At 44.5% G+C, this 27458-nt stretch overlaps 1 protein-coding gene across 1 annotated transcript in view; it reads right to left on the bottom strand.

Moving 5' to 3' along the window:
- Positions 1–27458, bottom strand: part of mtdha (metadherin a) — a 78368-nt gene that overhangs the window by 26027 nt on the left and 24883 nt on the right. The window contains exons 4-7 of the mRNA XM_078398031.1: positions 12526–12714; positions 11252–11506; positions 3560–3643; positions 452–550 (exon numbers count right to left, since the gene is read on the bottom strand). Coding sequence (XP_078254157.1) covers positions 452–550; positions 3560–3643; positions 11252–11506; positions 12526–12714 — 627 coding nt within the window. The remainder of the gene's footprint in view (positions 1–451; positions 551–3559; positions 3644–11251; positions 11507–12525; positions 12715–27458) is intronic.

The following is a 27458-nucleotide window of genomic DNA, read 5'->3' as shown; positions in this document are numbered from 1 at the left end:
AGTACGGGTGTCAGGGGTAATGGCCTTCTATACTCAGAAAATACAAACATTACATTCACTTTCAGCGGAGGCTCCTGCTGTAACATTTCTGCATGACATTCCAAAAACTCAATGAAAATATTCCCATTGAGAAATTTTAATTAGAGTCACAGAGTCAGGGCCATACAGCCTGGAAACAGGCCCATCGGCCCAACTTGCCCATGCCGATCAAAATACCCCATCTACACTTGTCGCACCTGCCTGCGTTTGGCCCATATCCTAACTAGAATTACGCCAACATTTTCTCCTCTCCTCAACTTCATAAAAGCAGCATACTCCTCAAAACCCACTTCCAAGTTAATCAAACTAGTTCAAGTTTATATACTGCTTCTTATAGTTCAAAATGCACTTTAATGACATACAAATGTAACTCTAGCATGCTTAATTTTTTTTTTAAACCAACACAACATACTTATCCCTGACCAGGCTTCGTCAATTGGGTTGGGAGCAGGTTTGGCATCCCATTGATGGTCGGTAGTGCTTGGCTGGGCAGCTGGTTCACCGGTGGCACCTGTTAGAAAAGATGAGGAAATTATACATGAGCAAAATGTTTCAAAATAACACAGCCACTCAGATTGATAGAACACCATCCCGATTTTGCTGACCGATCTTTCAAGGAAACTGACATTCGGTCAGCAAAATCGGGATGGTGTTCCCGAATCGAACTGCAGAGAAACAGGACCTTTGGCTGACCAAGTCCATGCTGATCACAGACCTGCATTTGGTCTATATCCCTCTATACGTTGTTGATTCATGAGATTGTTTACATCATACTTGAAAAGGTGAGAGTGCCTGCCTTTTCCACATCCCAGCATACAACTTATTTCAGAATCCAAGCACTGTGGGTGAAAATGATCCCTCAGTCCCCCTCCTCTCACCTTGTGTCTTATTCAACCTCACCATGGGACAAAGATTCTTATCATCTACCTTATCGGTAAAATTTATTTGCTTTACCAAAAAAACTACTTGTTTGCTAATGCTTCACTTAAAAAAAATGGTTTGTATATAAAAGAGACATTCATCACTTAACAAGAGTCAAGAATATGACAAGGCCTTTTCATCTAAAAAGAGTTTGTGAAAGTCCTCTCTTTTGCAAAGAACGGGCAAAGTGCAGCATTTAACTTGTGAACAAATTAATAATTGACAAAAAAATTAAAACATTGCATGGTGGGTGGTTAAGAATGATCAGTGCAGAATCAATCATATCATGAGATATAACAAAGGGGGTAGAATTAGGCCATTCAGCCCATTGCGTCTGTTCCACCATTCAATAATGGCTTATCTATTTTTCCCTCTCAACCCCATTCGCCTGCCTTCTCCCCGTAACCTTTGACACCCTTACTAATCAAGAACCTATCAATCTCCACTTTAAAAATACCCAATGACTTGACCTCCACCACCATCTATGCCAATGAATTCCAGATTCACCACCCTCTGGCTAAAGAAATCTCCATTTTGAAGATACATCCTTTAATTCTGAGGCTTCAACTCCCCCTCAACTAGAAACATCCTCCCCCACATCCACGCTGTCTAGGCCTTTCATTGTTTGGTTGGTTTCAATGAGATTTCCCCTCATGATAAACAGAATTATCATTGCAAGTCACAATTAAGTCGGATTTTTATTGCAGATGTACAATTTCTGCAGAATTTCGCGTTTGCTTTCTGATCAAAGATCTGACCTGAAATAGTAAATGTCCCTTGTATTTCTCTATCGAAAATCTGCTTGGCCCGCTGTGTGTTTCTCAAAGTTGAATGAAGTTATACGCAGCGGAGTGCTGAGAATATTTTAGCAAAGAATAGCTATTGATTCATCATTTAATCACTCTCCATTACAGTTTTGTCGTTTTTCTTTTATAAATAAAAGCTTTATGTACAAAATGTGGTTGACAGCCCCAGGAGATCAGTCAGAAACCTCAAGGGTTTAAGTCAGTACTGAAGTCTTTGATTCAATTAGAAATAACAGCCATGGTTTTTTTTTTAAATGCCAAGATTTGACCAAACTCATCATTTCGGGAAGACTGAGAACGATGAAGACATTTTTTTTCAAATAAAAAGCATTGCGAGACAAACTTGGCTCATTATTCCAGACAAACAACCAATTGCAAAGAAATACCACCAGTTTGTTGTTCCCTCTCTCTATTCCAAATGCAGACACAAACAAACAGAAATAGGTCAACGTCATTCAGCGTGTAAACAACAATTTCAACTCTGTTTCTCTTTCCTCAGATGTGGCCTAACTTGTTAAGTATTTCCAACAGTTTCTGTTTTAGATTTCTAGCATCTGTGGTTTTTCTGTTTAATTTTCAGTAAACAATTTACTTAGCTTTGCTTTTGCTGCACATTTCTTTAAAGAAACAGGAAGAAACTCCACACAGACAGCACCCACGGTTAGAATCAAACCCGGCTCTCCCCTGCCACTGCCTCACAGCACCAAACCAGTTAAACAGCTGATACAGAATTTCTAAACCGCAATCAGAGAATCTTTTGAGAAGGTACTCAACGTCCTACAAAAGAGGGATTGGGTCAAATCTTTGGGAACATAAGTGGGTATTTGGTGTGATTGTCAGTAAGAGAACATTTCCAAGGCAGTGACCAGCTTTAGTTTAGACACAACATGCTGGAGTAACTCAGCGTGTCAGGCAGTATCTCAGGAGAGAAGGAATGGGTGACGTTTCGGCTCAAGACCCTTCTGAATTTCCTACATTCCTTCTCTCCTGAGATGCTGCCTGACCCGCTGAGTTACTCCAGCATTTTGTGTCTACCTTCGATTTAAACCAGCGTCTGCATTTTTTTTCCCTACACAGCTTTAGTTTAGTTTTAGTTTAGAGATACAGCCGGGAAACAGGCCCTTCAGCACACCGAGTTCGTGCCGACCAGCAATCCCCGCACACTAGCACTATCCGACACACACTTGGGACAATTTTACAACTTACTGAAGCCAATTAACCGACAAACCTGGATATCTTTGGTGTGTGGGAGGATACTGGAGCATCCCCACGCAGGTCTCGGGGAGAACATGCAAGCTCCAAACAGATAGCACCAGTAGTCAGGATCGAACCTGGACCCCTGGTACTGTAAGACAGCAACTCTACCGCAGCGCCACCGCACACAGCTGTACTGTGTAATCACATACCATGGCGGCGGCACAGTGGCGCAGCGGTAGAGTTGCTGCCTTACAGCACCAGAGACCTGGGCTCAATACTGACCACAGGTGCTGTCTGTTCAGAGTTTGTACGTTCTCTCTGTGATCGTGTGGGGTTTCTCTGGGTGCTCCGGATTCCTCCCACATTCCAAGACGTTCAGGTTTGTAAGTTAATTGGCTTCTGTAAATTGTCCCTACTGAGTAGTTTAGAATGAGTGTATGTCATTTGGCGCGGACTTTGGTGGGCCAAAGGGCCTGCTTCCACGCCGTATCTCTAAACTAAACTTGAACACAACATATTTCTAATTCTACTTTGGCAAAACAGCTGATTCCGCGAGAGCATGTGGATTAAATGTTACAGACGGAAACAATATTTACTGGTCACCGAGGCTTTTGTCCCACGAGAGAAAGATGGTTTCGGCTCTGAGGAATTTATCCTTTCATTGACTCCTGCCCAGGCACCTGCAAAAGAAGAAAATAGGTATATCAAGTCTATTTAGGAAAGAACGTGAATAAATAACACCTTTACTTGAATAGAATCATCCCAAGATGAAACTTGAGCCATGCAGATTCATTTAGATTTAGGTTTATTACTGTCATGTCCAGTGAAAAAAGCTTTGTTTTGTATGCTTTCCAAATAGATCATATATGCCATTTAGACAAAACAACCTTTTTCAGGCAGTCCCGACCCAAAATGTCATCCATCCTTTTCCCCCAGAAATGTTGCTTGACCCGCTGAGTTACTCCAGTACTTTGTGTCTCTCTTTGGTATAAACCAGCATCTGCAGTTCCTTTAGACTTTAGAGATACAGTAAGTAAACGGGCTCTTCAGCCCATAGAGTCCACGCTGACCAGCGATCACCCCTTACACGAGCACTGTCCGACGCATTGGGGACAAATTTCAATTTGAAAACATGGAGAAGGTACAAACTCTGCACAGACAGCACACGTAGTCAGGATCAAACCCGAGCCTCTGGTGCTGTACGGCAGGAACTCCACCACTGCGCCACTGTACCACCCCCGTGTCTACAGATCAGATATACTATACATAGAGATAACCAGTTCAAACTCGGGTACAACAGATAGAGCAAAGATGGAAGATACTGAATGCAGAATATAGTTTGCAGCATAGTAGTGCATCAGTTCCTTAGATAAAATCCAATGCCCTCAATGGGGTAGAAGTGAATCAGAAGCCTGATAACAGAGGGGAAGCAGCTGTCCATAGTCTGGTAGTGCATGCTTTCAAGCTTTTGAACCTTCTGCCGGATGAGAGCAGGGAGGAGGAGGAATGGCCGGGGTGGGACAGGTCTTTGATTATGTCAGTCGTCTTCCCGAGTCATTAGTTCCAATAGAACAAATAAGGACCTTATTAATGGAGAAGTAGAGGGGAACAAATAACAAACAAAATAACTCTGAAATAGACATTAGACTAAAAAGCAAGATCATGTATGACACACGGAACAGGGCGGCACAGGACAGGCCCTTCAGCCCACAATGTCCATGCCAAGATAAACTAATCACATCTACCTGCAAGTGATCCATATCCCTTCATAACCATGCACCCATCCAAAAACCTCTTAAAACACCACTATGGTATTTCCCTCCGCTACCACCCCCGGCAGCACCTTCCATGTACCCACGCCACTCTATTAAAAAAAACTTGCCTCGCACATCTCCTTTAAACTTTGCCCCTCTCACCTTAAAGCTATGGCCTCTCGACTTTGACATCTCCACCCTGAGAAAAGGTTCTGACTGTCAAACCTATCAATGCCTGGCATAATTTTATATACTTATCCAGCCTCTGCTCAACCTCAACCGTTTCAGAGAAAACGATCCAAGTCTGTCCCAACTTTCCATCTTGACAGAGAAATTGTCTAAGCTTTGCAACAAATCAATTAAAAAAACATCTAAAACGACACACAACTTCTGAGTGGTCATAAACTGCTGATATAATGAGTTAAATTGCATTCCACATGCAGGCAGCTGGCAAATTATCTTGACTGGTCTTGCTGAGCATCAATAGGAAGCCTGAGCAACGTTTACAGCATGCTAAGGGCCATTTGGTTACAAACCCGAAACTACAGGTCATCTATGCTCATTTGGAGAAAAAAACCAATTATCAACAACTGTTACCAAATAGTTCAATATGTTCCCAACTTAAAAGAGCTAAACAGACAAGTATTCAAATTTAGGTACTTCAGAACTAAGCTTCTAATGTGAGTTTATTTTCAAGCCAAAGGCAATGTTAAATAAGGAAATAGCAACTTCAGAATATCCTGCAACCCATCTTGTAATCTGAAGTTAGACACATGCTGGAGTAACTCAGCGGGTCAGGCAGCATCTCTGGAGATTAGTGCGCAAAATTAGAGCACATGGTATTGGGGGTAGGGTACTGACATGGATAGAAAATTGGTTTGGCAGACAGAAAGCAAAGAGTGGGGATAAATGGGTCCCTTTCAGAATGGCGGGCAGTGACTAGTGGGGTACCGCAAGGCTCGGTGCTGGGACCGCAGCTATTTACAATATACATTAATGACTTGGATGAAGGGATTAAAAGTACCATTAGCAAATTTGCAGATGATACAAAGCTGGGTGGTAGTGTGAACTGTGAGGAAGATGCTATGAGGTTGCAGGGTGACTTGGACAGATTGTGTGAGTGGGCGGATGCATGGCAGATGCAGTTTAATGTGGATAAGTGTGAGGTTATCCACTTTGGTGGTAAGAATAGGAAGGCAGATTATTGTCTGAATGGTGTCAAGTTAGGAAAAGGGGACGTACAACGAGATCTGGGTGTCCTAGTGTATCAGTCACGGAAAGGAAGAATGCAGGTACAGCAGGCAGTGAAGAAAGCCAATGGAATGTTGGCCTTCATAAGAGGAGTTGAGTATAGGAGCAAAGAGGTCCTTCTGCAGTTGTACAGGGCCCAAGTGAGACCGCACTTGGAGTACTGTGTGCAGTTGTGGTCTCCAAATTTGAGGAAGGATATTCTTGCTATTGAGGGCGTGCAGCGTAGGTTTATTAGGTTAATTCCCGGAATGGCGGGACTGTCATATGTTGAAAGACTGGAGCGACTAGGCTTGTATATACTGGAATTTAGAAGGATGAGAGGGGATCTTATCGAAACATATAAGATTATATGTTTAAGAATAAGGGGTAGGAGATGAGGAAAAACTTTTTCAGTCAGAGAGTTGTAAATCTGTGGAATTCTCTGCCTCAAAAGGCAGTGGAGGCCAATTCTCTGAATGCATTCAAGAGAGCTAGATAGAGCTCTTAAGGATAGCGGAGCCAGGGGGTATGGGGAGAAGGCAGGAACGGGGTACTGATTGAGAATGATCAGCCATGATCACATTGAATGGTGGTGCTGGCTCGAAGGGCCGAATGGCCTACTCCTGCACCTATTGTCTATTGGACAAAGGAATAGGTGACGTTTCGGGTCAGAACCCTTCTTCAGACTGATAGAGATGGGTGGCGGGGGCAGGGGTGGAGAGAGAATTGGAGGCGAGAACAAAACAAGGCCAGCAACAGATGTCCTTAGGAAGGGTGGAATCCTTAATGGCCCATTGTTGGCTGGGGAAGATGTGCTAACGACAGGGTTACAGGAATGCAAACAGTAGAACTTGTAGTATAAACCGAAGGTAGACACAAAATGCTGGAGTAACTAAGCGGGTCAGGCCGCATCTCAGGAGAGAAGGAATGGGTGACGTTTCGGGTCGAGACCCTTCTTCAGATTGATAGAGATAAACCAGCACGTGCAGTTCCTTCGTACGCATTTTGTAATCTGAAGTCCCAGACGTTATCCTAATGTTTGAGAGTCATAGTTAGTGTGATAGTGCATGAAAACAGGTCCTGTGCCCCAATTTGCCCATGCCAACCTAGATGTCCCATCTACATTACTCCCACCTGCCTGTGTTTGGCCCATATCCCTCTGAACCTTTCCATCCATGTACCTATCCATGTACCTGTCCAAATGTCAAGTGTACTGTTTCAGTAACCCCCCTTTTCATTTACATAGCAATTTAAAAAAACTTCTAAAACCCTCACACGTCATTAGGGTTCTATTTCATACACAATTCAAACAAAAATAGTTCCCCTGCCAACTTTTATTTCTACCAAACAAATGTAAACTTGGAAGTACTTTTTTTTAAATCACAAGATCAACAAAAAAACCCTACTTCAAATTACCCAGGGTTCTTTACAATTTTCTAACCTTTTTCTTTTCAATTCTTTCTTTTGAAGGAAGCCAGTATCTGATGAGCAAAGATCTACGTAAAAGAGCTCTTTTAAATTGCACGGCAAGAGTCCCAAATCAAGGGTAGACATATGAAAGAGTTATCCTCTATAAGTATAATTCTTTGCTACATCTTGTATTGAAAACTGCTATTGAATACATATCCATGGAAAAAGTGTCCACATCATAACTCTGCTGTCATGTGGCACAGCGGTAGAGTTGCTGCCTTACAGCACCAGAGACCTGGGTTCGATCCTGACCACGGGTGCTCCCGGTGACGGCGTGGGTTTTCTCCGGGAGCTCCGGTTTCCTCCCACATTTCAAAGATGTAGTTTTGTAGGTTAATTGTAAATTGTCCCCAGTCTGTAGGATAGTGATAGTGATTGCTGGTCTGGCCAATTTCCACGCAATATCTCTAAACTAAACATCGTAACTGCACTTTCAGCTATCAGCAGCTGGAGATACTAAACAGGTCAAAATCCAAAAATCATGAACTTTGTGCTTCATTTTTAGTTTAACTTTTATATCGTTAAGAGTAACACAGATGTTAACTGGCATCTCATTCCATGCACCCACTACTCTGTGTGAAAAATTTGTCCCTCAAGTGCCTATTAAAACTAATCATAAGATTTATGATTACCCAAACCCCTGGCCACTTGTTCAATTAGTCGTTAGAACTCAGAATTTTACTTCTTGTTTCTTCCCCCCCAAATGTACGTACATGGAACGTAGATGGCATTGGCAATGCTGATATTTATTGATCACACAGATAAGAACAATAGGTTATCTCCCCTGATGAACTTTTGTACACTGGATAGTGTTTTTTTTAAGGACTGTTCTCTAGTTTTGTGCCAAGTGCTATCAAAAACATGTTTTTTCCCCCAGACTTAATTACTTCAATTTAAGTTCTCCCACTGTTGCATTGAATTCAAACTTGGCCCTTTGGCCAAAAGCACAAAACTCTATCTGCTTGTTCAGTAACTCGTCCGGTGTGCTCGTGAATGCACTTTGTCCAAGTGTGATGGATTCAATGGCAGCCTTCAAAAGGGAATTGGTCAATAAGTGTGGAGAAAATATAGTCCATGAGAGGAATAGATTGGGTAGACGCACAGAGTCTCATGCCCAAAATAGGGCAACTGAGAAACAGAAGACATAGGTTTAAGGTGGGGAGGGGGGAGGAAGGGAAGATTTAATAGTAACCCGAGGGGTAACTTTTTCACACAAAGGATGGTGGGTGTATGGAACGAGCTGCCAGAAGAGGTAGCTGAGGCAGGTATTATTGCAACGTTTAAGAAACATTTGGACAGGTACATGCACAGGACAGGTTTAGAGAGATAAGGGGCCAAACGCAGGCAGGTTAGACTAGTGTAGATGGGACATGTTGGCCGGTGTGGGCAAGTTGGGTGGAAGGGCCTGTTTCCACGCTGTAAGACTATGACTCTATAAAAAGTTTAGAAGCACGAGCTACATAATTGAATTACTAGCATGAAAAAGCCAGCACTGACCTGATAGGACCACTGATTTCCTTATTACTAGTGCTGGACTAACTCAGCAGCATCTGTGGAGGCAGTGTTGTGTCGGGACCCAACTTCAGACAGTCTGAAGAATGGTCCCAACCTGAGATGTCACCTATCTATTGCCTCCAGAGATGCTGCCAACCTGCTGAGTTGGTCCAGATCCTTGTGTTTAGCTCAAGATTCCAGTTCGTTGTGTCTCATTATCAGCACTTATTTATTCTATTATTTAATGGCCTTTCAGTTAATTATTCTGCTCATTGTTCAGAGGATTATTTTGGTAACTAATGGCCAAACAAAAGCAGAGTTTCTACTAAGATAGAAAGATCTTGCAGTTAGACGTCACAGAAACGAACTCAGGTGTGTCTTTAAGAGAACATCACTTTTAAAAACCGCAGTAATTGAATGTTAAATATCTGAAAGTGCGTCAAACAGAGAGCAGTGCCAGACAGTCTGTGATAGTGTGGCTGTTCCAATCTCGTGATCTCCAACAAGAATCTTTTTCCTGCCAACACATGGCACCATAGAAAAACCAGAACTCATTTTCATTTTGAACTATACATTCAACCGCATAATTATCTCCAGTCACTCGCTCAAAGGTTATTCTGGGACATTGGTATCCCATTATTATCCCCATTGAGATTTATAAACTCATGAACACAAGCAGGGTGACACAGTGTCAGTAGCCAGTAGAGCTGCTGGCTCACAACTTCCTCCCACACTCAAAAGGTGTACAGCTTTGTCGGCTGATTGGCTTTGGTAAAATTGTCCCCAGTGTGTGTTGGATAGTTTTAGTGTGCAGGGATTGCTGGTCGGCGTGGACTCTGGGCCGAAGGGCCGGTTTCCGCGTTGTATCTCTAAACTAAACCCAGGTTCAATCCTGACCCCAGGATCACTTTCTCCCCATGACTGCTGGCTTTCCCTGGGTGTCCCAGTATCCTTCCCTACATCTCAAAGACATGCAGGTTGGTAAGTTAATTGGACTGCAAACTGTCCTTAGTGTGTAGGTGAATGGGAGAATCTGAAGGGAGATCTTGGAAATATAGGGAGAACAAAATGACATTAATGTAGGATTACTGTAAGTAGGCCCACAGAGGGCTGAAAGGCCAGTTCAGTGCTGAACATTTGGTTCAGGTTAATTATTGGCATGTACACTGAGTGCAGAATATAGTTCTCAGCATAGTATCACCTCAGTTTGACAGACAGTCCCTCAAGGTATGTCAGCCGCTCCACTGCGATTTCTCCTCAAGGTATGTCTACTTTGAAGAAGTTCTCCTCCTCTCTCCGACGAGATTTTAGCAGCATGCTCTCTCGCTACTCCCCTTGATTCCTCCTGCCCTCCTACTCTCTCCAACTTTAGATAGTTCCTCTGTCCCTCTCTCCCCCCCCTTTCCAGTTTTCCCACTGTCTTCCTGTCTTCACCTCTATCCTTTCTTTGTCCCGCCCCCCCTGACATCAGTCTGAAGAAGGGCCTCGACCCGAAACGTCACCCATTCCTTCTCTCCAGAGATGTTGCCTGACCTGCTGAGTTACTCCAGCATTTTGTGATACCTTCGACAAAGTCCAATGTCCATTATGGGGTAGAGGTGAATTGGACAGTACCCTAGCTTATGGAACAACAGTTCAAAAGTCTGATAACGGACGGGAAAAAGCTGTTCCTGAGTCTGGACGTGCGCGCTTTCAAGCTTTTGTATCTTCTTTTGGATGGAAGTGCAGAGAAGGAATGACTGGGGTGGGACAAGTCTTAGAAAATGTTGGTTGCTTTTCTAAAGCATCATGAAGTGTTGATGGAGTCAATGGTGGGGAATGATGGTGGTGATGGACTGGGCTACATCTACAACTCTCTGCAATTTCTTGTTGTCGTGGGCAGAGCTACACCCAAACCGAGCTGTGATGCTACCCAACATCTATGGTTGTTACCTTTTGCCTCCACTAGCTCAACATCAATCTTAATATTTTTCTGAAAAACTGCCTGAAAGTTATCAAAATGATGCTGCATCAGGTTGACATTTAAAAAAAACACACGATAAGACAAAGTGAGACAAGATCTGGGAGTGAGCTGTGAACAAAATGCAGTCTGAAATCCCACATTACAACATTGGAAACATTCCTGAAACATTTTCTCTAAATGCGGGCAGGTACGAATGAGCGTAGAAGGATAATTTTGGTCAGCATGGGCAGTTGGACCAAAGAGCCTGTTTGCGTGCTCTTTGACTCTAAATTACCTTGGGTCATCTTGAAAATGCAAGTTACATCAAGTTACGAAATAATTTCCATTTCTTTCATTTAATCAATCTTTGAGGAGAACCCAGACTGAAGAACACTCACCAATGCTGGGGAAAAGTGCATGCTCACTCCAAGCCTTGTCGACTAAGGGTACATTCCAATCCTTTGCTCCAGTGTTGCTATCGCCACGTTCCTGGCCCCACGCAGGCTGATCTGGGCTCCTTTTAACATTGGGCAAGGCAGGGATCTGCCGCCATTTGTCTTCCTTGGTTGCGTTGATCTGAGCAGACAGTTTCACTGGAATATCACACCAACTTCCTCCGTTCACTGCTTGCTGTTCACCGGGCCCGGGGGCAACTTTGAAGAGAAAAAGAACGCCTCATTAAAACTAAATACCAATCACATTTACAAAAGACACAAAGTGTTGGGAGTAACTCAGCAGGCCGGGCCGCATCTCTGGAGAAAATGGATAGGTGACATTTTGGGTCAGGCCTAAAGGTCCAAACCCAAAACGTCACCAATCGAAGTTAAATGATTATAAAAATGCATATACAGCACAGATGCACACGTGAATAGTACAGCACAGGAACAGGCCCTTAAGCCCATGATGTCTACGCCAAGCATGATGCCTAGATCAAATCTTATCTGCCTGTCATAACCCATAAGCCTCCATTCTCTACATATCCATACGTCTATCCAAAAGTCTTTTAAATGTCATTGTCGGAACAGCCTTCTCCACCACCCCAGGCATCATGATGTTCCAGGCACTCACCACTGTTTAAAAAAAACTTGAACTGTACATTCTCCTTTAAAATTTGCCCCTCCAACTGTAAAGGTATATCCTCTAGAATTTTATACTTCCATCCTGGGTAAAGGGTTCCAAATGTCTATCCTATCTGTGCCTCTCATAATTCCATGTACTTCTCTGGTTCCCCTCTCAACCTATGCCATTCCAGAGAAAACAATCTAAGTCTGTCCAACCTCTCCCTGCAGCTAATACCCCCTATCCCAGGCATCATTCCGATAATGTTCAATACAAATTTAGCATTCAAAATTAGAAAAAAGACGAGAATTACACAAATATTTCTTTATGGGAGCAGTCTAGTTTCAAAATGTTTTTCATACAGCAGCAAAGATCCGAATTTAAAAATATCTAGAAGCAGAAACAAAGAACTGCAGATGCTGGTTTACACAAAAGGACACAAAGTGCCGGAGTAACTCAGGGGGTCAGGTAGCATCCTTGGAGAAGATAGATGGGTGACCTTTTGGGTCAGGACCCATCTTCAGACGAAAACATCTACCTCTTCTTATAATGGTACAATTTCCTGCATCAGATCATTGTTTATCTTCATCAAATCCTTCCATTAATGACCAACCTGCTGATTCGACTGCTTTGGTCTTGCGAGGAGCTAGCCCAGATGAGACCACCGTGTGCTGCTGAGCAGAGATCACTTCCATTCCACCTGCTGGGAGACTGGAATCTATGGAGGAAGTTTCATTTATTCCTTTATCACGTCTGCGCTGTTGCCGCTTTCCCCGGCTACTGATTTTGGTTTCCCAAGCACCTGTGAATGAACCAAAAAACCCCCATTATAAACAACATACACATCTCCCTATTTTCAAAAGATAGTGGGATGATCAAAGGAAGGGTGGAAATTTAAAAATTGTAGCATCCGATCTAATCGCCCTGCTCTTAAATCTCTTTTCCAGTTGTAAATCTAGCACCATCTTCCCCTTTGCTCTCACTATTTTACTTGCACCTGAGTTTGTCTTGATTATTGGTATAGTATACGTGTAGGGGTGATCTTACAGAGGTGTATAAAATCATGAGAGGAATAGATTGCATAAACGCACTTGCCCAGACGAGGGGAATCAAGAATCAGAGGACATGGGTTTATGGTGAAGGGGTAGTGGAGGCAGGGACTATCACAACATGCAAGAAACATTTTGGCAGGTATATGGATAGGAGAGGCTTAAAGGGATATAGGTCAGACGCAGGCAGGTGGGACAAGTGTAGATGGGACATGTTGGCCGATGTGGGCAAGTTGGGCCGAAGGGCCTGTTTCCACTCTGTAAGACTATGTATGAGCAGCTAATTTGATTGGATAGCATGCAAACAAAATCTTTTCACTGCACCTTGGTACATGTGACAGTAATAAACCTAAACTTAAACCCCTCCGACAGAAAGATCGTCAGTGATTAACAAGTTTTCCCACACTCTCTCCAGCATCAGTGCGGTTTGTCTCATTCAATCTCTCCGAGTGTCCACCTTATCATGACATTTCCTTGCTTCTACTCATCCCTCCCCCTTCTCTCGGTATCTTGAGGGGGAATTCATAACCGTGATTAGAGGCATGATCAGCCGAGTTGTTCCATCATTTCGAATATGCCACCTTGTTCAAACAACTGGCCTGGGTAAATGGTTTGTTTGGTGCAATGCCCTTCATAATTCTATAAAGGCACACACAAAAAAAAAAAAAATCAAGTGGAAAGAGCTAGCCAGTGGCGCCGCAGAGTCGCTGCCTTACAGCGCCAGAGTCCCGGGTTCGATCCTGACCACGGGTGCTGTCTGTGCAGAGTTTGCACGTTCTCCCCATGGCTGCGTGGGGGTTTCCCTGGGTGCTCTAGTTTCTTCTCATGTTCCAAAAACGTACAGGTTTGTAGGTTAATTGGCTTTGGCAAAGATTGTAAATTGCCCCTAGTGTGTGGAAATGTGCTTGTGTACAGGGTGATCGTGGTCGACGTGGACTCGGTGGGCCGAAGAGGCCTGTTTCCGCGCTGTAACTCTAAACTAATCTTGCAAAAGGTGCAGTGCAATGAATCTCCTTCTATGTTTAGAAACTCTTATTATAACAGAAATCGATAAGATTATCTCAGAAAATGATCATTAAGGTTGCATGTTACTCAGTATGTTTAGCAAGCCTAATAGGCCTAAAACTCCCCACATCTGACTCAGGTGGTTGTTATTCTTGTTAAAAGAAATGTTAACTGCATTGAGTCAAGCTGTTCGTGCGGTGTGCCATTCTGAGATGCTGTCTGAAGAGTCTATATTTACAGAGGTGATTTCCCCCAAATTTGTTCCTCTACTGAATTCCTGTTTTGTCTCCTGTGTTGGTTCAAGTTATTCATTCGGTTTAAACTGCCAAATTCCTCATGATGAGACAGACATTATGATAGCTACTGTCCATGATTTACTCAGATGAAAAATTTATTCCAGAGGAGTGGAGGAGATTTTGAATATACAGAGAATTCAGGAAAGAAAACCAGAATTTGTACCCATGACCTGCAGAGGCAGTAACAGGCAGCAAGTTATTGAGCTGAACAAGTGTCACAAATAGATCATGCAAGTCATATACCACAGAAACAGGCCTTTTGGCCCACCACGCCTGTGCCAATCATTTATCTTAATCCCCTTTACCGGCACTTAGTCTGCAGCCTTCAATGTCTTGATGATTGAAGTGCCTGTCTAGATACCTCCTTTGTCCACCATCCAGGTTTGAACCACCCCATGGGTGAAAATGTTCTTTCTCAGATCCCCCTAAACTGATATCCTCTAGTTTTAAATGGCTGTGCTACTGAGAAGATTTTCTACGAATCTTCCCTGTCCATACCCTACTTAATTTTGTTAATCTGGTCTCTCCTCAGCTCCCTCCTCTCCACAGAAGTGAACCACAGCATATTTAGAGGCATGATAGGAAAAAAGGCCCTTTGGCCCACCGAAGTTGTGCCGACAAGCGATCACCCACACAGTAGTTCTATCCCACACGAGGGACAATTTACAGAAGCCAATTAACCTACAAACTTGTGTAAGAAAGAACTGCAGATGCTGGTTTAATAAACAATAGGTGCAGGAGTAGGCCATTCAGCCCTTCGAGCCAGCACCGCCATTCAATGCGATCATGGCTGATCACTCTCAATCAGTACCCCGTTCCTGCCTTCTCCCCATACCCCCTCACTCCGCTATCCTTAAGAGCTCTATCCAGCTCTCTCTTGAAAGCATCCAACGAACTGGCCTCCACTGCCTTCTGAGGCAGAGAATTCCACACCTTCACCACTCTCTGATCATTAAGGAACTGCAGATGCTGGTTTAAATCGAAGGTAGACACAAAATGTTGTGGTAAGTCAGCGGGACAGGCAGCATATCTGGAGAGAAGGATTGGGTGACGTTTTGGGTTGGGAAGAGTCTCGACCCGTAACCTACAAACATGTACATCTTTGGAATGCAAGAAGAAACCAGAGCACTCCGAGAAAGCCCATGCGGTCACAGGGAAAACGTGCAAAACCTGCACAGACAGCACATAGTCAGGATCAAACCAGACACTCTGATGCTTTAAGGAAGCAACTCTACCGCTGCACCATTCTCCGCCTAGTCTGCGCATAACTGAAATGCTCCATCTCAGCCAACATGTTACTGAATTTAATTTGCACTCTCTCCAATGAGAGGTAATCATTCCCTTTTAGAAGTGCAACAAATAGATCTGTACATAGCACCAGTTGTGGCGTAATGCTTTATCAAGTTAGACCACAATGCTCTTGCTCATACATACAATGAAGACACATGAAACTAGACATGCTGGAATCTTGATTTAAAAAAAACACAAATCACTGGAGAGAACTCAGCAGTTCAGGCAGCATCTATGGAGGGAATGGTTTGACGAAGGGTCCAGACCCAAAAGGTCTCCTGGCCATTCTCTTCACAGATGCTGCCTGATTCTTTTGTACTGTGTTTTTTGCTCCCATATCAAATGCCCCAGCTAATGATGGCTACTATCATGTGTGTCTTCTTCACCACATCCTATACCTGTACTGCCACCTTCTAAAATCCTTGGAGTTGTACGACCTGTGTGTCTGTAAAGTTACACCAAGTACGAAAGTCATTCCTCTGGTTCATATGACAAATACATTCTTACATTCAGGTGATCAATGGTTGGTGTGTACTCAAATGGCCGAAGGGTCTGTTTCCATGCTGGATCTTTCAATCAATGATGTTGTAAGGTCACTTTGTTCCTCATTACCCCAAGAGCCCTACCTCCTCATAACATACCTTCACATACAAATGTATATGGGCAACCAACATCAGGGTAAAATACTGAGGGTATTTTGTGCTGTTGTACCAGAGTGGAGGATAGCATGGTGCTCCTCAGGATCAGTTTGGGACTGTTGTTCTTGATGAGGTGGATTGACAGTACAATTGTAAAGTTAACAGATCCAAATACTTGTACTTTCCCCAGGTGGTCAGATTTGCAGTTTAGGGAGTCATGTCAGATTTTTTGTTTTACAAAAAGAGTGGTGGGTATATGGAATGAGCTGCCAGAGGAGGTAGTTGAAGCAGGTGCTATAATAGTGTTTAAAATAACATTTGGACAAGTACATGGATAGGATAGGTTTGGAAGAAATGGGCAAATGCAAGCAGGTGGGACTAGTGTAGATGGAGCATGTTGGTCGGCGTGGGCAAGTTGGGCTGAAGGGCTGTATGACTCTATGTAGCAAGTGGAAATTAATGCAAAGTCAGTTTAAGGAACAACATCCTTGATTGAAGATCCAGCATGGAAACAGACCCTTCAGTCATTTGAGTACACACCAACCATTGATCACCTGTTCTATGTTGTCCCACTTCCTCATCCACTCCCTACACATGAGGGGCAATTCAGAGGGCCAATTAACCTACAAACCCGCAGATCTTCGGGAATGTGGGAGGAAACCAGAGCACCCGGAGGAAACCCACACGGTCACAGGGCAAGCTCCACAGAGAGTCAGGATCAAACCAGTCTTTGGTGGCTGCGAGGCAGATCTACCAGCTGTGCTACAGTGCTACAAATGAAGTTTTCTTGAGCCAGCTAAAGATGAATATTTTTTAACTCTTTATTGGCTTACAATCAATAAGATTCATGCCAGTATGAATATTAATGATATTCACCAATATCAACGACGTGCAAAAAGTCGTGTGGCGTCCGCACACTCGCACGGGGAAGTGTTGGAGGGAGAGTGTAGAGATGGATGTCACCTCACTTCGCAGGGGTAGCAGTGGCACAATAGTAGAGCTGCTATCTCAGCTCTGGAGACCCGGGTTCGATCCTGACCTCAGGTGCTGACTGTGTGGAATTTGCATGTTCTCCCTCTGACTATGTGGATGTCACAAGGAGAACGTGGGTTTCCTCAGGGTGCTTCCCCTTCCTCCTACGTCCCAAAGACATGCAGGTTTGTAGGTTTAGAGTCTGAAGAAGGGCCCTGGCCCGAAACGTCATCCATCCTTTTTCTCCCAGTGATGCTGCCTAACCCGTTGTGTCTATCTTCAGTGACCAAAATGGCGGCGCTGCCCTAGCAGCTGCGGCTCACCTGCGGTCCATTTGTCTTTGTGTTTTTGTTGTTTTTTTTGTCTTAATTGTAGTTGTGATGTGGTGTTTTTGTGTTTGTGTACTATGTGTGTATGTGGGGGGGAGGGGGGGAACTGTAACATTGTAAATATGTGTCCCTTCCGAACGGAGACCCGACCTTTGTTTTCTGGGTGGTGTCTCCGTTCCTGCTGCGGCCTACCATCGGCCCAACTCCTGGAGCTGTCGGCCTCCAGGGCTCTGGTTCGCAGAGCCCGCGGATCGGACTTACCATCACCGGAGCCGGCCGTCTTCGGAGGCTGCGGGAGCGGCTGCGACTCGCCTTAGGCTCGGGCCGCGTGGATGCCGACATCGGGAGCTCCGGCAGCGGCAGCGGGTTCGCCCGCCCCGGATCGCGGGGCTTGGGTCGAGGACATTTCACCGTCCGGCGCGGCCTAAGATATGCCGCGGGATATTTCTCTGCTGGGCGGGGGCTTCAATGTCGGGAGCCACGACCGCCCCGACGTGCAGCAACAGCGGCAGCAGCAGCGTGTTCGCCCGCCCCGGATCGGACTTATCATCGGCGGAGCCGGCCGTCTTCGGAGGCTGCGGGAGCGGCTGCGACGCGCCTTGGGCTTGGCCCGCTGTGGACCGTCCGGTGCGGCCTGCAACCACAACAACCTGACTGCGGGCGAGGACAGCAGGAGAAGGGAAAGACATTGTGGCCTTCCATCACAGTGAGGAGAGGACTGGAGGAGACTCACTGTGATGGATGTTTCTTTGATGGATGTTTCTTTTTTGTGTGTTTTTGGGGTTGGGTAATTTGAATGCCTATTTAATGCTTTTATTGTTGGACTGTGTTTTTGGGGGTTTTGGGGTTGTGTAATTTGAATGCCTATTTAATGCTTTTATTGTTGGACTGTGTTTTGGGGTTTTTTTGGGGTTGTGTAATTTTAATGCTTATTTAATGCTTTTATTGTTGGACTGTGGGTGACTGAATTTCGTCCAATATTGGATGACAAATAAAGCTATCTTGAATCTTGAACCAGCATCTGCAGTTCCTTTCTTGTAGTTTAATTGGCATCTGTAAATTGCTTCCAGGGGTATAATTTGAGGGGAGTTGATGAGAATGTGGGAAGCATAAAGAGTGTAGGATTAGTACAGATGGGTGGCTGGTTGACAGCCGGCATGGAATCAATGGGCCAAAGGGCCCATTTCTATACTGTACGACTCCACCCCAATATGAAGGCGGCAAAATTTTTGCATTGTGAAAGAAAAGGCCTCACTGAATAAAGATAAATCTGAATCAAAGAAGCTGTGAATAAATGCAACTGGATTTATGAAAAGGCAAACATTGTTTTAAATAGCAACGGTCTCCCTGGAATGCACATTATCGCAGTTAAGCAGAGAAAGGTTTTCATATGGACATAATTGGATCCAGTGTGGACAAAGCGCCAGCTCAAAACAAGTGCTCTCTTTCTCTCTCTCTAGGGAATGACTTGTTACCCAGATCATTTCTTATTTTACAAGTAATTTGCAAGAAAATATTTCACACCGCAAAGTCAAAATAGAGCAATGAAATCAAAAACAAGGCATCTGCTTGTGTACAAATCATAAAAAAGCATTTACACAGCTCCAGGCTAACAGATCAAATTAAGCATAGAGCAAATGTGAACGAGCCATTTGACTCCTTGAAACTGCCCATTCAATTACAAAAAAAGGCTGTCGTATGACCTCGCCCTTTATTTACTCATCTCCAGTTGTAAAGTCCAGCATTCACTGAACATTCATTCTCGGTCTGCTGTTGCCTTCCCATTCTCACATTGACCTTTCTATCCTGGGCCTCCTCCATTACCAGAGTGAGGCCACCTGCAAACTGGAGGACCAGCACCTCATATTCCAGCCCTTTGAACATTGAATTTTCCAGTTTTAGCTAACAAACCGACAAAGATTTTTTAAAAGCTGGAAGCAAAATGCTTGAATAACTCAGCATCTCCTGAGAAAAATGACAGGTGATGTTTTGGTATGGGACCTTTCTTCAGACATCATTTTTTTTCTTCTTTTTTCCTCGATTCCCAGTGCCTCACCTGGACTTGCACCTATTTCTCCTAGTCCTTTATCTGGCTTCATAACTTTCACCTCTTCTATCCTGATCTCACACTTTTTGTCTTTTCATCTCTGGCCTTTGACCAACCCTCTGCCAATCAAAGCCCCCCTCCTCCCCGAACCTGTATCCACTTTCACTCATCACTCGTCAGGCTTTGTCCTGCCCATACTTTCTTCCAGCTTTCTCTCCCACTTATCCCCACCACATTCAGTCTTTAGAAGCATCCTGACCCGAAACGGCACCTATCTATGTACTCCAAGGATGCTGCCTGACCTTCCGAATTGCTCCAGCACTCTGTCCTATTTTTCTCTTGTATCTCCATTCTCTGAAGCCTCTTCAATTATATTCAGCGGTCAGACTGTGTATCATGACCCCAAGCACATTGGGATGAGCATCTCACAATTTATGGAGACACTGGAACTGCAGGTGCTGCAATTCTGAGTAGAACACAAAGTGCTGGAGTAACTCAGCGGATAAAACTGCATCTGTGGAGGACATGGTTCAGGTCGGGCCCCATCTTCAGACTGAAGGGACCTGACCTGAAACGTCACCTATCCATGTTCTCCAACAATGCTGCCTGACCCACTGAGTTACTCCAGCACTTTGTGTCCCACAATTTACCACCTACTCTGCTGTCCTTTTGCGGTCTAAAGTATGTGACTTGACCGTTACCCACCTTAAAACTCATTTCCCCACTGCTGTGGCCCTTAATATTTCTTTGTAATCTGACACTATCATCACCTTTCACAACATCATGTTTCTTTGCCTCAATCACTCCATTCCAATATTCATGAATAAAGGCTGTAAATAACTGTGGGTATAAATCTATGCTCTTGTGGCATTCCAATATTCATACCCAAGCAACTTGGCTAATGCCTGCTTTCCATAAGCTCACTGCCTCCTGACAACCAACTGATTTCCCAACCAGATCCAAGCCCATGAGCTTCCACTGCCGACATTTTCAACAACAAACCCACAGCATGCGATTTGCCAATCAGTAGGGAAAATTTAAGAACTTGGAGCGGCGGTTTCAGTGAGTATGTTCACGAGCGCAGATGGGTGGCATAACAGTACATTTTATGTTATTGGGCCTCCTCCATTGCCAGAGTGAGGCACACTCAAGCGGGAGGAACGGCACTCCATATTCTGCTTGGGTAGCTTACAACCCAATGGTATGAATATTGGATTCTCCAATTTTGGATAACAACAAACACCCCTCGCCCACTTCCCCTCTCTTCCCTGCACCTCACCGGGACTCATACCTGTCTCCCCTTCCCCAGCATCTACATTTCTTCCTCAATCTTCACAATTTGCAACTCAATACTTTTGTTTCAAACCTTTGTTTTTTCATCTCTGGCTTTTATCCAACCACTTCTCTACCAAACAACCCCCCCCCCCCCCCCCCCCCCCCCCGTACCTATCTAACAACTGCCAGGCTTTATCCTGCCCCTCTCTTCCAGCTATTCTTCCCCCCCACCCCAAATCAGTCTGAAGGAGGGTCCCGAAAAGTCACATATCTTTTCAGCTTTTTACTAGACCTCGAAACACGTGACAATAAATTAAACTATCCATGTTCTCTAGAAATGCTGCGTGACCCGCTGAGTTACTCTAGCACTTTGCTTTTTTATTTTGTAAGGCAGCATCTGCAGTTCCTCGTTTCTTTACATGTTAGAGATGTGTAGAGTATAACTGGAAAGGTTGTTGGCTTGAGTGGCAGTACAAGACGCTGTGGGATGGAGTGGTATATTGCCATAGGATGCACGGGAGAGACTTGTCAGCACATATTGGCGAAGTATCAATAATGGTCAAAGCCAAGAAGAATAAGGCTCGAAGGGCCGAATGGCCTACTCCTGCACCTATTTTCTATGTTTCTAAGAGGGATACAGATAGATTGGTAGGCAAAATGTCAGAAAAAGAATAGGCGATGTTTCAGTTCAGAACCCTTCTTCAGACTGAAAGTAGAGGTGGGGGTGGGGGAGAGGATATAAACTGGACAATGCCAGAACAAATCAGGGCCGACAGCAGATGACCCCAGGAAGGGTGGAGTCCATAATAGCCCATCGTTGGCTAGGGAAGATTTCACTTGGGCAGCTTACAACCAATGGTATGTACGTTGATTTCTCAAATTTCAAATAACTCCTACATTTCCTCCCCATCCCATCGGTTTACGGTAAGGGGGGGAAAGATTTAATAGGAACCTAAGGGGTGACTTTTTCACGCAACAGGTGGTATGGATATGGAACAAGTTGCCGGAGGGGGTAGTTGAGGCAGGTACGATGTCAACGTTTAAGAAATATTTAGACAGGTACGTAGAAAGGACAGGTTGAGAGGGATATGGGCCGACCACAGGCAGGTGGGACAGTGTAGATGGGACATGTTGGCTGGTGTGGGCAAGTTGGAATGAAGGGCATGTTTCCACGCTGCAAGACTATGACTCTATGACTCTCCACCCCCTCCCTCCTCCACTTTAGTTGTCCTACCAGTTCCACTGGTCACATCTTTGTATCACTCTTGTTATTACATCTTCCCAGACAACAATGGGTCATTATGGGCCTCACCCTTCCTGAAGTCGCCTATTGCCAGCCCCGATTTGTTCTTGCCATGAGAAGGAGACAAGACTTTTCTTTGCCTTCCATCACAGTGAGGGTGTGTCTGGAGCAATCACTGTGATGGCTGTTTGTGTTAAAAATTGTAATTGTGTGTCTTGTGTTCTTTATTGTCTACTGCCGGACCCTGACGTGAGAGGACGCTGGCGCTATTTGTTCGCCGCTTCTCCGTCAGGACAGTTCGTTTGTTTGTTTTTATGTCTTGACTGTTTTTGTAAAGCGTCTTTGAGCATTTGGAAAAGCGCTATAAAAAATAAATGTTTATTATTATTATTATTGCCTTTTCTCGCCTCCAGTTTATTGCCCCCACCTTTACTTTCAGTCTGAAGAAGGGTTTCAAGTCTAAACATTCCTACAATGCCCTCCATAATGTTTGAGACAAAGACCCATCATTGGGTTCAGATCGAGTGATTGACTTGGCCAATTCTTGAGTGGCCAAGTCAATCACTCGATCTGAAGCAATTAAGCATGCCTTTTATATGCTGAAGAGAAAACTGAAGGGGACTAGCCCCCACAACAAGCATAAGCTAAAGATGGCTGCAATACAGGCCTGGCAGAGCATCACCAGAGAAGACACCCAGCAACTGGTGACGTCCATGAATCGCAGACTTCAAGCAGTCATTGCATGCAAAGGATATGCAACAAAATACTAAACATGGCTACTTTCATTTACATGACATTGCTGTGTCCCAAACATTATGGTGCCCTGAAAGGGGGAGACTATGTATAAACACTGCTGTAATTTCTACATGGTGAAACCAAAATGTATAAAAATTGCCTTTATTAAAATCTGACAATGTGCACTTTAACCACATGTGATTTTTTATATTACAAATCTCAAATTGTGGAGTACTGGGGCAAATAAATAAATGATCGGTCTTTGTCCCAAACATTATGTATTCTTTTTCTCCGGAGATGCTGCCTGATCTGCCGAGTTACTCCAGCATCGTGTCAATCTTTGGTATAAACCAGCATCTGCAGTTCCTTGCTACACAAATAGATTTGTGCGGTGGCGCACGGTAGAGTTGCTGCCTTACAGCGCCAGAGTCCCGGATTTTATCCTGACTATGGGTGCTCGTCCGTACGGAGTTTGTAGGGAATGGATGAGAAAGTGGAATAACATAGACATGTGAATGGATGATCGATGGTCAGTGTGGACTCAATGGCCCAAAGCGCCTGTTTGGTTGCTGTATTTCAATAGACAATAGGTGCAGGAGTAGGCCATTCAGCCCTTCGAGCCAGCACCGCCATTCAATGCGATCATGGCTGATCACTCTCAATCAGTACCCCGTTCCTGCCTTCTCCCCATTTCTAAACTAAACTAAAAGTGATGCCTTCACCTAAGAGTCACAAGGACCAAAAAACAACCCAGAGTAACTCAATGTATCAGGCAGCATCTCAGGAGAACATGGATAGGTGATCTTTTGGGTCGTGACCCTGCTTCGTACAGGCACTTTGTGTTTATTTGTAAACCAGCATCTAGTTCCTAGTTTCTACATCACAAGGAACACATCCTTTCACTTCCACAATACAACTCAACAATATTTTTGTTAACACCTCATCCAAACTGTTTACTGGACATCATACTCAGGAAGTCCCAGCTGTGAGCACGAACAAAACAAGGAAGCAGGCACTTGGGGAGGGCTCCAGCTGTGGCTGAAACAACAGGGATTTTGGCCTTCCACTCTCCAGCATTCAATCACTCAACAACAAGCTTGGAGAGAGGACATGGGTTTAAGGTGAGATGGCAAAGATTTAATAGGAACCTGAGGGACATTTTTCTTTAACACAAAGGTGGAAGGTACTTTGAATGAGCTACCAGAGGAGGTAGTTGAGACAGGTGCCATTACAACATTTATAGAACATTTAGACAGGTACATGGATAGGACAGGTTTGGAGGTTACGGGGCAAACGCAAACAGGTGGGTATAATGTAGATGGGGCATTGGTTGGCGGGGGCACGTTTGGCCAAAGGGCCTGTTTCGACGATGCATGACTATTCCACGATAATTAGGGGCTTCTGTGTTCTTTCTTTTGTTGAAACTGTATTATACACCCATTTAACTTTACCCCTGTCTCACCTGACCCTGCTGTACATCCCAAGATTTCTCCACTTATAGTCCACACTCTTGGGGAAAGACGGCAGCATCTCCTTTATGGTCAGCATTTTGCGGTGCACTGATGTGACAGTTTTAGCTCAATTCTGGTCCCCTGATCAGAAAATGCCATTCCTTTGATCTACTGAGGGAATTCCCCTCTTCCATCTTATGGGCGTTCTGCATACTACCCCAAGCCACGCCAACTCTCTTGGCTGTCAAATCTGAAGACACCGAATCCTAATGTCCCATTCAACATCGGATATGATACAGAATACAGCACAAAAACAGGCCCTTCCGCCCACAATGTCTTTGCCGAACATGATGCCAAGACCCACTCTCATCTGCCTGCACATAATCCATATCCCTCCATTCCCTGCATGTCCATGTGCCTATCCAAAAGCTTCTTAAATGCCACCATTGTATCTGCCTCAACCACCAAGTTTCAGCACACTCCTGGCACTCACCACCTTCTGTGTAAAATCTTGCCTCGCACATCTTCTTTAAACATTGGTGCTCTCACCTTAAAGCCATGCCCCCTGGTTTTGATTTTTTTTCATCCTGGAAAAAGGTTCTGACTGCCTACCCAATCTACGTCTCATAATTGTACACACTTCCATCATGTCTCCCTCCAACCTCCAGCGTTCCAGAGAAAACAATCCAAGTCTGTCCAACCTCTTCCTGTAGATATTACCACCTAATCCAGGAATCATTCGAGTAAACCTCCTCTGCAACCTTTCCAAAGCCTCCACATCCTTCCTGCAACAGGGTGAGCAGAACTGCACGCAATAGTCCAAATGCGGCCCAGTGGCCCATAGAGCAGACTTAAAATTCAATATAACTTCAGTAACATCAACATCGTTCCATCCCACACAGTGTTAACCCTCCTGACCACTGCCTCATCACCAAGTACACCTATCGCTCCATCCCTCTTCCTCAGTTAGGCCAGTCTGATCATTTGTTGGTAACGCTCTTGCTGGTTTACAGATAGAGACTGAAACAAGGAGAACAAGGAGAGTAACAGTGGTGGACTTGTCTAACAGCAGTAATCCAAACAGCAGAGAGTCTCCTCTGGGACTGCCTAACCTATACTACATGCATATTCACTGTGCCATAAGTGGCCCTCTAGTTACCCAGCAAGGGAGGGGAACCAAACAACATTCTGTCGCCTTATCACCAAGGAGATGGATGCAATTAGAGAAACATGTCAGGAATTCTGCCACTGGCCAATTGTACTTTAAAGATAGCACTGCCTTAAATTCTGTTGAAGAATTGTTGCACTTTGTAGACAACTAAGTGTTGTTAGTTGCCTGGTGTGGTTGAGGAGTCTCACTCTGGCAAGGCTGTTCATAAGTCATAGGAGCAGAATAGGACTTTTGGTCTATCGAGTCTACCCCATCATTCAAACATGGCTGATCTATCTTTCACCCTCAACCCCATTCTCCTGCTTCAAGAACCTCGTAATCAAGAACCTGTCAATCTCTGCTTTAAAAATAACCAATGAAGTCTCCACATCCGTCTGTGGCAATGAATTCCAGATTCACCAGGCTCTGACGAAAGAAATTCCGTATCTCCTTTCTAAAGGATGTGCCCTCTTGCCCTGGACTCTCCCACTAGTGGATACTCCCCTCTCCCATCAGGCAAGAGGTGTAGAAGTGTGAAGTATTGTCTATTGAAAATGCCCACCTCCAGATTCAGGGACAGATTCTTTCCAGCTGTTATCACGCAACTGAACCATCCTACCACAACTAGAGAGCAGTCCTGAACTACTATCTACCTCAGTGGAGACCCTCAGACTATCTTTGATCGGACTTTACTAGCTTTATCTTGCACTAAACATCATTCCCGTCATCATGCGTCTGTACACTGTGAATGGCTCTATTGTAATCAAATATTGTCTTTCCGCTGACTGATTAGCATGCAACGAAAGCTTTTCACGATACTTCGGTACAAGCAACAATAAACTAAACTCAAACATCCTCTTCATATCCACTCTATCCAGGCCTTTCACTGTCTGGTAAGTTTTAATGAGGTCCCACTTATCTTTCAAAACTCCAGCGAGTATGGACCCAAAGCCGTCAAAACGCTCATCATCCATCTCTGCTTCAGATGAAGATAATCGGCTGAAACAGTACAAAGTCTCTGTTTTCTTCCTCTTGTCAAACTTTCTGCTTCTAGTCTCTTCCAATGCCCACCTAAACAATCAGTCTCCAGATTCATTAGCCAACATCCCCCAGTTGTGTGTGTTGATGTCTGACATCTTCATGTCTTATCTCTGGGTTGTCATAACAGAGTCACGGGCATCCAGCATGGTCGTGACCAACCATTGCACCATATAGAAAACCCTTTGTGTTGCAGATATAATCAATCTGATGGGTTCGATCAATCCACTGCAAATGTCATTGACTTAGCGACGAACATCTTGGTGAATTCCAGTACTGTTATGATGGTTACCATATCTGACAGGAAATGCTCAGAATGCACCCAAGGTAGCAAAGGTGTTGGCCCTTTCCTTGTGTCATGCCAGGCTGTGGAGGAGTGCAGCAATGTGTGGCGCTGGATAATGATGAGGCAAGAGAATCCTGCATGGTTTTCCCTCCTGTCACTAAATCACGGCCTGGTCTAGGAACAGCTCCACCCAAGACCGCAAGCAATTTCCAGCCCAGGCAATCACGCAAACCAACCTCCCTCTCCATCTACACTTTACAATGCCTCAACGAGGCCGCCAGCATAATCAAGGACCAGTCTCACCCCAGTCACTCCCTCTACTCCCCTCTCCCATCAGGGAAGAGGTATAAAAGTTTGAAAACACATAGCCCCAGATTCAGGGACATTTTCTTCCTTGCTGTTATCAGGCAACTGACCTGTCCTCTCACCAACGAGACAGCAGTCCTGACCTATTGTCAATAGACAATAGGTGCAGGAGTAGGCCATTCGGCCCTTCGAGCCAGCACCACCATTCAATGTGATCATGGCTGATCAATCAGTACCCCGTTCCTGCCTTCTCCCCATACCCCCTGTCTCCGCTATCCTTAAGAGCTCTATCTAGCTCTCTCTTGAATGCATTCAGAGGATTGGCCTCCACTGCCCTCTGAGGCAGAGAATTCCACAGATTTACAACTCTCTGACTGAAAAGGTTTTTCCTCATCTCCGTTCTAAATGGCCTACCCCTTATTCTTAAACTGTGGCC

This window comes from Rhinoraja longicauda, chromosome 4 (genome assembly GCF_053455715.1).
Source record: "Rhinoraja longicauda isolate Sanriku21f chromosome 4, sRhiLon1.1, whole genome shotgun sequence".
NCBI classification, from domain to species: Eukaryota; Metazoa; Chordata; class Chondrichthyes; order Rajiformes; family Arhynchobatidae; genus Rhinoraja; species Rhinoraja longicauda.
Note: the sequence above shows the minus strand (reverse complement) of the source record. Positions and strands in the feature narration are given on the sequence as shown.